The sequence below is a fragment of the Octopus bimaculoides genome, chromosome 9, assembly GCF_001194135.2.
Source record: "Octopus bimaculoides isolate UCB-OBI-ISO-001 chromosome 9, ASM119413v2, whole genome shotgun sequence".
In the NCBI taxonomy this organism is placed as follows: Eukaryota; Metazoa; Mollusca; class Cephalopoda; order Octopoda; family Octopodidae; genus Octopus; species Octopus bimaculoides.
In genome coordinates this window covers 18791108-18801576 of record NC_068989.1, presented here as the reverse complement: position 1 = coordinate 18801576, position 10469 = coordinate 18791108, and the positions used below count along the sequence as shown (strand labels likewise).

The following is a 10469-nucleotide window of genomic DNA, read 5'->3' as shown; positions in this document are numbered from 1 at the left end:
AGTAGAAGACACTTGCCCAAGGTGCCACGCAGTGGGACTGAACCCAGAACTATGTGGTTGGTAAGCAAGCTACTTACCACACAGCCACTCCTGCACCTATATATATGTGTCTGTGTTTGTCCCCCCAGCATCGCTTGACAACCGATGCTGGTGTGTTCACGTCCCCGTAACTTAGCAGTTCAACAAAATAGACCAATAGAATAAGTACTAGGCTTCCAAAGAATAAGTCCTGGGGTCATTTTGCTCGACTAAAAAGGCAGTGCTCCAGCATGGCCGCAGTCAAATGACTGAAACAAGTAAAAGAGTATATAAATACATGTGAGTCTACAATGTAAATATATACATTTATGAGACCGTAAAGTCAGGAGGTATGAGAGGCGGTTTTTATATATTACTCATGAAATAATTTCATTGATTGGATCTTCTGGATTTTCAGTTACATGGACACCCTACATTACACTTCTTTGTAATCAATTACTATGTCAACTGATAGCCGAGTCCATAAGAGGAGCTTCATAGATTAGCAGCATGATGCTCTGAATCTGCTCATTTATATACATTTATGTATTTTAAGAAATATATGATAGTACAGAAGTTCTGTCTTCATATTGCTTTCCAGGAGAGGGATAGGTTGATTTGATTGACCCCCACCCCCCAGTGCTCAACTGGTACTTATTTTATTGACCCTGAAAGGACAAAAGGCAAAGTTGACCTTGGTGGAATTGATATTAAGACGGATGAGATGCCACTAAGCATTTTGCCCGGCTTACTAATGATTCTCTCTTCACGTTGATATCAATCTCTTTATATTAATACTAATCTCTCTTCAAACCTCAGTGGTTATCAAGGTTCTGCATAGTTTGGCCTTTGCAATCTCAGTGAAACATCTACTGTTCGAGCTGCATTCTATTCTAACTGTGACCGTTGCATCTTTTCGCAAACAGTGCATTCAATGTGTTCCTCCATTTTTCAAATAGAATAGCAATGATTTGAAGAAGTGTGTGATTGAGAAAATATCCCTCACGACACAACATTCTACCAATCCTTTAGCATTTAAATCAGTCACATCCAGTCCAAATATCCTACTTGTTTCATGTTCAAATTAGCCACATCCAGCCCCTCACACCTATCTTACAATGTCATTCTTAAAATAAACAATCACATTATTAAAATCCCAAAGCTATGGAGATAATGCATGATTAAGTCAAAACAAAGCATTACATTTGACAGAGTAATCTAAATGCTAAAGGGTTAAATGGATCTGTACATTTATACACGTTTATATAAACTGCTGGAAAAAAACCCCCAAACAAACTAATCTATGTATACTGACTTACGAGGTGCATTCCAGAAGTTTTGAGACTTTCTTTCAGAAGCAGCAGTTACAACTGTCCTTGATTATTGTAATTTTAGTATATCATTACTATACATCTAATAAGCTGACCTGCCAACTTCTGTTATTCCAGATTGAATGAGAAGGCTTTAACATCACTTTCTACACACCTTATTAAACACTGTTTTTCATAGCTGACTAATTTGCAGAAAGCAGTCAGGAAGACAATTTGGAAGGTTTCTGTGCAATAATAAAGTTTTGTGTTGAACTCATCAAAAATTCCACAGAAACTTATGAAATAACTTTTGTGAGCCAAGCATCTGATTTCCACTAGCACAAGAGACCAGGCAAAGCAAATCCACCAGGAAGCTTATGGTGATACCCATTTACCCATTTTTGACAACATGCACATACCTACACCCACTGGCTACCTTCTGGTCGGATGGTCAACAAAGAGTGCTTTATAGAGGTTTTGAGGAATTTTGGAAAGAGATTCTCACGACTCTCTGTCACCATCTAATTCCATTATTATGAATTTGAATCAGGAGCTTGAGTGAATCTTTCATTAGCTGATTATACAACCATGAAGGTGGTTGGTCCCCTATGGAAGCGCTGCAGTTACTTTCTTGATAAAGCTTGGTGATCCTGACCACTGGTCATCTAGGATTCCTCCATTCAGTACCATTGGTTCAGTTAAGCTCTTCTGCTACCTTTTCACAATCCACCATGCTGTATCCCTGGTAGGGTGACTGAATGGGTGCTATGTCTTGTCAAAGGGCAGCTTGTAACTATGCAGGGTATGGTCATCACTCCATGAAGTATTTTCAAATACCCGTATACCTGTTCAAAATACCCACATGCCCATATAGCCTCCCTATTCCAGATTTTTTTAAAGTTCTTTTAAACGCTTAATATGTTGGAAACAAACTCCAGCACACCATGATATCTTTGTGGAAGATATAAAGTATTAAATTAAAAGCCTAGATCTGTCGGTCAGCTTTGTTTTTATTTCTATAATTGGTTGATTGGTTAAAAACAGATTGAAAATCAACAATGAGTGCCAGAGCCGTACTGAATTAGAAAGTTAGAGAGTTAGCTTGGTGGAGCCCCCATTCCTCTCCAAACTACATCCTGTACCTACAAGAGTTGAACTTAGTACTACAAAAGCTAATGGAAACATTTGTGAAGTTCATTATGTTACAGTCACTTGCTATGTGGTACCTAATTACAGTTAAGTAGACTGAGACAATGACATGATTTAGTGTCAGGATAGAAACTTCTGATCTTAGTGTTAATTCTTCAGCATCTTATGCACTTGACTGTTTGTACTTGCTCTTTTAGTTTATATAAGATTGTGAGTTAACTATAAAAAAAAAACAGTGCTTACCACTATTGTTTTCAAGAGCATTCTCATGGCTAAAAAGAGGAAAAATCCTTAATGCCTGGTTTTGTGTTATAGAACAGCCTGGTCTTGATTTAGATGAAATACATTGGTAAAATTCATTATATTTCCTGGGAGAGAGTGATAAAAATGTAGGAATAAAACGGAAATTTTCAATAGCAAAAATCAATGAGATAAACAGGTATGTATTTTTACATATATCTGTATAATATAATAAAATAGTATATGAATATTTGTAAAATACTCATTCTGCATAAATCAGACAGAATTTGTCAAGGCAAATTTTCTACAGCTGGATGCCCCTTCTATTGTTTCAAGGTAAGGCAATATGTCCCCATGACCAGACATGTTTTCACAGAAGATTGGAAATGAAGGATACTGATTATATGACAGTAACACATTTACAATTATAATGATGATGGTGGTGGTGTTGATAACAAGAAGTATAAATCATTCTGAAGATGTTCAATTACAGCTTATAAAGTCAGGATTTCAAAGCCTGTTCAAACCAAGATATACAAGTCTCAATATACAGCAAAGTACTCTTCCTGTGCATGCTGTTGTAGTCACTAGTGTTTTATAGCCTTCTCTACTGGAAAGACAGACATTGAAAACCCAAATAAACGTGATCAGTTCTTCATCTGAAACTAAATCTTTACCTAACTATTACTTTTACTATTACAGATGAAAAGTAGTAGTTGTAGATGTCAACCAGGTAAACTGAAGCAAGTAGCAGGGGATTATATTCTTTGCCTTATGTCAAGGCACCATCATAGCAATTATTCATGTAAAATATCATAAAGACATGGTTAGGTGCAGATGGTTTATTAAGAAGGTTACTTATCAAAACCACTTAGCTCTGGGTTCAGTCCCACAGTGTGGCAACTTGGGTAAATGTCTTCTACTACATCCTTAGGCTGACCAAAGCCTTGTGAGTGGTAAATGGAAACTGAAAGAAGCCTATATATATATATATATATATATGTTGTTGTTGTTGGCACTCCGTCGCTTACGATGTCGAGGGTTCCAGTTGATCTGCTCAACAGAACAGCCTGCTCGTGAAATTAATGTGCAAGTGGCTGAGCACTCCACAGACACGTGTACCCTTAACGTAGTTCTCGGGGATATTCAGCATGACACAGTGTGACAAGGATGACCCTTTGAATTACAGGCACAACAGAAACAAGAAGTAAGAGTGAGAGAAAGTTGTGGTGAAAGAGTACAGCAGTGTTCACCACCATCCCCTGCCGGAGCCTCGTGGAGCTTTGGGTGTTTTCGCTCAATAAACACTCACAACACCCGGGTCATTGCGCCTCCACTATATATATATATTATTTCTCCATGGTCAGGTGTGTTCTCACAGAATATTGGAAATAAAATTACATTTCTTGTATGACAGTAACAGTCATGTATAACTGTTATGTGATGTCAAGACATGTCCTGACATTGCATAATAGTTGTAAATGATTGTCATTCATACTAGCAGGGTAATTTTATTTCCAATATTCTGTGAAAACATATCTGGCCATGGAGAAATATTGCTCAGAAACAGACGTGGGTTAGTGACAGGAAGGGCACCCAGCTGTAGAAATTCCATCTCAATAAACTCCATCTGAGCTACGCAAACATGGGAAAGTGGACTTTAAAACAATGATGATGATGAATCTCATTAGGACATCAATTAATACTTTATCTTCATGTAGTGAGTACAAATGAATGAATTTTATAACAAATCAAACAGCCACCCAGGATTTCCTATGGCTTGTCACTAGTACTGTGGGTATTAATGTGAGTATGAGAATGTGCCCAGGGTCAAAACACTTACCTGTAGATAGAGAAAAGTTTCAAGTAAAATCCTTACTTTAACAAAGCCACAAAATATGAAAGTGAAAACAAGGAATTTAGAGTCCATGAAAACTAAGGACAATCTACACTGGCAAATAGTGAAGCAAAATAGTTTATTTTCCTTTGTAAATTATATGAAATTATGGTAATACATTCCTACACTTGACAATGGATGACTTACCAACTTTTAGCTGTCTTTCTAGTAATATCATTATTAGCTTTCAAAAAGCCCCAACAGTTGCTCATCTGATTCAGTAGTTCACTTTTCGTTTTACATTCTGAAAAGAAAGAAAAAACAACAAAGATAGTAGTGACACAATCTAATTTATCTTTTTCACTTATTTATAACTCTTTATGTATTGAGCAGAGCTCCTTGTTGTAAGCATCAAGCCATGTCAATGTCACAAATCTGTGATGACCTATAATAGTCATGGTCACAGCCATCCCCTCCTCTGATTCATCATCATCATCGTTTAACGTCCGCTTTCCATGCTAGCATGGGTTGGACGATTTGACTGAGGACTGGTGAACCAGATGGCTACACCAGGCTCCAATTTGATTTGGCAGAGTTTCTACAGCTGGATGCCCTTCCTAACGCCAACCACTCCGAGAGTGTAGTGGGTGCTTTTACGTGCAACCGGCACGAAGGCCAGTCAGGCAGTACTGGCAACGGCCATGCTCAGAATGGTGTATTTTACGTGCCACCTGCACAGGAGCCAGTCCAGCGGCACTGGCAACGATCTCACTTGAATGTTTTTATACGTGCCACCGGCACAAGTGCCAGGAAGGTGACGCTGGGCACAGGTGCCATCACAATTTTGCTTTCTGATTAATTAATATATAAAATAAGTAACACAAGAAATATAAACTAACCTAGTTTACATATTTCAGTTGCTGCAACACTCAAAAAGTTTCCTAGAGGAAGATTTTCCAATTCGGGACATGAATTGTAAATGTGTGTACAATGATCATACTCGCTGGAATTAAATAACAACATTTATTACAAACATAAAATTTAGAAGGAACTGGTTACATTGTTGGGTAGGAGCAATTAAAAGTTTCTTTTGTGATTGTGTGCCAATGGTTTTGAGACTGGAGGTGTGTAGAAGGAACAGTTGGGAGAAAGTTTGTGACATGCATGAAATGTACAGTTAGAAATGAATCATAAGGCAAATGTAGTTTTTTTTTTAATCAGCAGGGATTGCTGCTAAATAAGCTGTCTTGATTGAGGAGAGGTGGGTAGGAAGATCCAGTAATGGACCAGAAGTGCTTATATGGGATTGTTAGCATGTTGTAAGGTGTACAAAAGTATCCTTTAGTTTCCTGGTGGTCATCTTGATAGTGTTGTGGAAAGGGAGAGAACAAGTCCCAAAAACTTCCACTAGTAGAGGTGAGTGCTGTAGGTGGCATCCTATATACTACTGTAGTACAAATGTGAGTAAGTCACTTACTCAAGGGCTTATGTTGTGGTTATGTGAAGAGACTTGGTTATGTGAAGAGACTTGGTTGTGTGAAGAGACTTGGTTATGTGAAGAGACTTGGTTCTATGAAGAGACTTGTGAAGGGTTTATGTTGTGGTTAAAGATTCAGTTTCAGATGGAGAACTGATCAAGTTTATTTGGGTTTTCAATGTCTGCCTTTCCAAATTTCTTTATTCAATTAACAACAGAACCAAAACAGCTAAGTAAACTTCTACTACCAACCTAGCAGTAAAGTTATCAAACTGAAGAGATTTAAAAATATTAAAACTTTACACACACACACACTTCCCTCTTGAAGTCCAGAAAATATATTTCAGTTCTAATCAATAGCTTGATTCTCAACAAAACTTAAATAAGACCCATAGTAGAATACTGCTTCCATATCTGAGATGGTGCTGTTACTTGCTATACATATAAATGTTCCAGTCAACAACATCCAAAGAAAGGTTATTTGATTAATTGGCATGGAGTCAGTCATTAATACTCCAAGTTCTAACCTACAGAAGATCAGTTTCTTCATTTTTCCTCTTCTACAATGGTCTCAACACCTCAGAGTTTACTCAGTTATGGTCACCTCATGTCAAGCTCGCCAATCAGATAAACTGAGTTCCTTTTCTTTTAGGCCAAGGGTTCTCAACCGTTTTTTATCCATGGACCCCTCTGATTACTATTTCATTCTGGTGGACTCCCATAGCCATTCAATGTTTAAAAACTAGTTATATAGAAACTTCTTTCAAAATTCCTATTTTGTTTGTTACACACTTACTTGTGTAGGTTGAACTATGTAGAATGTTAGAGAAAGAAACCTAGCTGTTTCTTGCAATACATACTAATACATACATCTTAGCAACATTTTTTTAGGAGCCTATAAAATACAATTGTGGATCCCCAATTTACTATTTTGTTGTGTGGACCCCCTAAAATCTTATATGGGCCCTCAGGGGCTATATGGACCCCAGTTGAGAACCACTGTTTTAGACCCTACACTAATCACTTTCCCCAATCTTTCCTCCCAAGTATGTCAACCTTTAATAATTTCCTTCTACAGACGCTGATTTGAAGAAGTTCAAGTTAAACATCAGCCACATCAACCTGACCTTTCTATTGAAGGGTCCTAAGATGGTGATGGGCACAGTCCCTTCCTTCTGACCAAAACCATAAAAAGTAAAAAGTTTAAATTGAAAAAATTCAGTTATTTATAGAAACAACAGAAAGTTGAAAGCTGACTAGGAATAATGGTGACATGGGCAGAATAAAGCTTATCTCTCGGAAGTAGAAAATGTGTTTCAGTCATATAGATGAGGGAGAAAGAGAGAAAGAGATGGTGTCCAGTCAATTCGTTGACGGTGAGGGAGAAAAAGAGAAAGAGATGGTGTCCAGTCAATTCGTTGACGGTGAGGGAGAAAGAGAGAAAGAGATGGTGTCCAGTCAATTCATTGACGGTGAGGGAGAAAGAGAAAGAGATGGTGTCCAGTCAATTCATTGACGGTGAGGGAGAAAGAGAAAGAGATGGTGTCCAGTCAATTCGTTGACGGAAATTTGTCATAGTTTAATTTGTCCCCAGTCAATTCGTCAACATAGAAAAATGGAAGAATGAATATCTGAATAAAAAAAAAAAATTTATTTTAAGGTTTGCTGTATTACATATTCATTTTATCTTAAAATTTAAGATTGTGTGTAATTGCTTTTAGAAAAATTTTTTGGCTTGGATCACATTTTTCCATGTACTTTTTTTTGGCTTGGTTCTACTCCTTGCATAAACTTCTGTAATTTGGTACTGGCAAACCTTTCCTCACATTTAATCACATCAATAAGTTTCCAAATATTTGGATGACTAATATTCACTGTCATTTTCAGCGCGCTGTGGTAGGTTTCTAAACTATTTGTAGTATGAGCAATCAACGTCATACATCAATCCCAAACATTCCATATAGATAATGGAAATGGAAGTTCAAGGTGTCGCCTCCTCTGTCCTCTTTCTCTAGGTCAGTGGTTCCCAACAGCGGCCTCCCAAACTTTTTATTTAAATAAGTTTTCTCACGGACCCCTTTTAATATGCTTGTCCTTATGTATATATATATATATATATATATATATATATATATATATATATATATATATATATATATATATATATATGAAGTTTTAAATTTAGCTCACGGACACCCAGTGCTACCTTTGCGAATCAACTGGGGGTCTGCAGACCCCTGGTGGTTCGCTGCTCTAGGTAGTCCTATATAATTATTTTCAAAATAGGATACAATTGACTTTGGAATATCATCATCATCTACAATTAGTTCATATCCATCTACAACATCATCAACCGGCAGTAAAGCAATGACAAAAAGGCACCGCATTTTGAGACTAAAACTGTCATCTTCGTGATATCTGCATTTTAGTCCTTCTTGCACAACATGCTTGTACACATTTTGTCCTAAATGAAACAGGCAGCATGCCAAATTCCAGAAATCCATTATGGGTGCTTTTTCAAAATCCATAATTATACTATCAGGTCCCTCATTCTGCAGTAATTCATTTATTTTGGCAAAAAGTCTATTATATGTGTCTTGACTTTTGTCAGAGAGCAATGCAAACAATTGTAGGAAATTAATATTATCAATTTGAATGTGAATTATATATAAATGAAGAAATATACTAGAGCAGCACTTAAATGCACTTAGAGAAAACCAATTGTTTGGTTGTTGGTTAGCAACAAACTGAGTTGGTCAGATGAGACTGAAAAATCCTATTACTTACCTACAAAATTCTTCTATGCCACTGGTAAATAATTTGGTAGGGACTAATTTTGCACGACAGACTTTAATTTCTTTCAATTTAGTTGAGAAATTTTGGCATTCTGAAAGAAAGATTGGTATGACATGAAAGAATTTTCAATTACCTTTGGAATGCATAGTAAACACTTAAAAAGGAACAACATGAAGGTTTCTCAAAGAGATATTTAATAGTATACAGAGATAAGATGAATGAACAGATAAAGTGCAAGATCACCAACTCTGGTCTTGATATAAAAAAATGCTGAGACTAAAAAGTTTAAGTTAAAAAGGTAGAAAGGAAGACAGGAAAAGAGTGATGGGAGGATTAAAATCTAATTTCCATTCTTACTGGGATCTTATCAGCTCTAATATAACTTGAGCTTTTATCAAAATGATTCTATCTTAATCTGATTTAATTAAGTATATTTATACACAATGAATTTATTGATTTATTCATTGTCTGTAAAAATTTTTGTTAGAGGTGTTTAACTTGCTCTGGCCTCAGCCAGTCCACTTATGCGTACCTTCCTTCATTGGACACTAAACTCCACTTGCGAAGACCTGTTGAGGCAAGTGAAATCGAAATCAAGTTAAATTCGATGACTAGCACCCATGCCAACGTCGTCTCCTTCATTGGACATGAAACTCAGCGTGCGAAGACTTATTGGGGCAAGCGAAAGCGAAATTGTGATGGCACCTGTGCCCAGCGTTGCCTTTCTGGCACTTGTGCCCGCAGCATATGAAAGAACTTTTGAGCGAGATTGTTGCCAGTGCCCCTGGACTGGCTCTTGTGCAGGTGGTACATAAATACACCATTTCGAGTGTGGCCGTTGCCAGTACCTCCTGACTGGCCTTCATGCCGGTGGCATGTAAAAGCACCCACTACACTCTCTGAGTGGTTGGCGTTAGGAAGGACATCTAGCTGTAGAAACTCTGCCAAATCAGATTGGAGCCCGGTGTAGCCATCTGGTTTCACCAGTCCTCAGTCAAATCGTCCAACCCATGCTAGCATGGAAAGCGGACATTAAATGACGATGATGATAGTACTGAATTTTCCTTTAACAACCAAATGAATGAAGTTAAAGAAGCTTGTTTGCTTCCATCCAGGTTTTTAAAGAATGAATGTCAATAAAACCTCAATTTAAAAGGAATATCAAGTGATACTAACATAAGCTTTAGAGTTGTTGTTAGTGGTAATAACTAAACATTAGTATGCAATATCCATAACCATATAGATTCTAAAGGATGATTGTTGATATCAGAGCAGCTGCATGCAATGATGGGTTTTATTATGCTTACTAACTTTAAAGGTGTTATATTAAATTATAGTTAACTAGCAGAAATACCCAGCTTTGCCCGGGTTAAAGAGAATAATGAAATCTAAAAACGCCGTCTAGACTACGCAACCCTCAACTGTTAGTTGCTACGATACCATATTTCTACATTAATAACTCTCCAATCCATGCCAGCATGGAACATAGACATTAAGTGGAATGCCAGTCTCTCATCTAGGAGGGCCTTGAAATCAATGTTACCAACTGGGGACTATGTGTGTCGTAGTGATAATAAAAAGACCCAAAGGAGGTCTGCAACGAAATAATTTTACTCAACACTTTGCAAGTGAATCAGTGGAG

General features: G+C 37.2%; 1 protein-coding gene across 1 annotated transcript in view; it reads right to left on the bottom strand.

The window, feature by feature from the left end:
* The window catches only part of LOC106870553 (uncharacterized), a 17815-nt gene extending 8878 nt beyond the window's left edge, over window positions 1-8937 (bottom strand). Inside the window, exons 1-4 of the mRNA XM_014916679.2 lie at window positions 8819-8937; window positions 5454-5557; window positions 4762-4858; window positions 2721-2845 (exon numbers count right to left, since the gene is read on the bottom strand). Coding sequence (XP_014772165.2) covers window positions 2721-2845; window positions 4762-4826 — 190 coding nt within the window. The 5' untranslated portion in view covers window positions 4827-4858; window positions 5454-5557; window positions 8819-8937. The remainder of the gene's footprint in view (window positions 1-2720; window positions 2846-4761; window positions 4859-5453; window positions 5558-8818) is intronic.
* Window positions 8938-10469: the final 1532 nt, after the last annotated feature.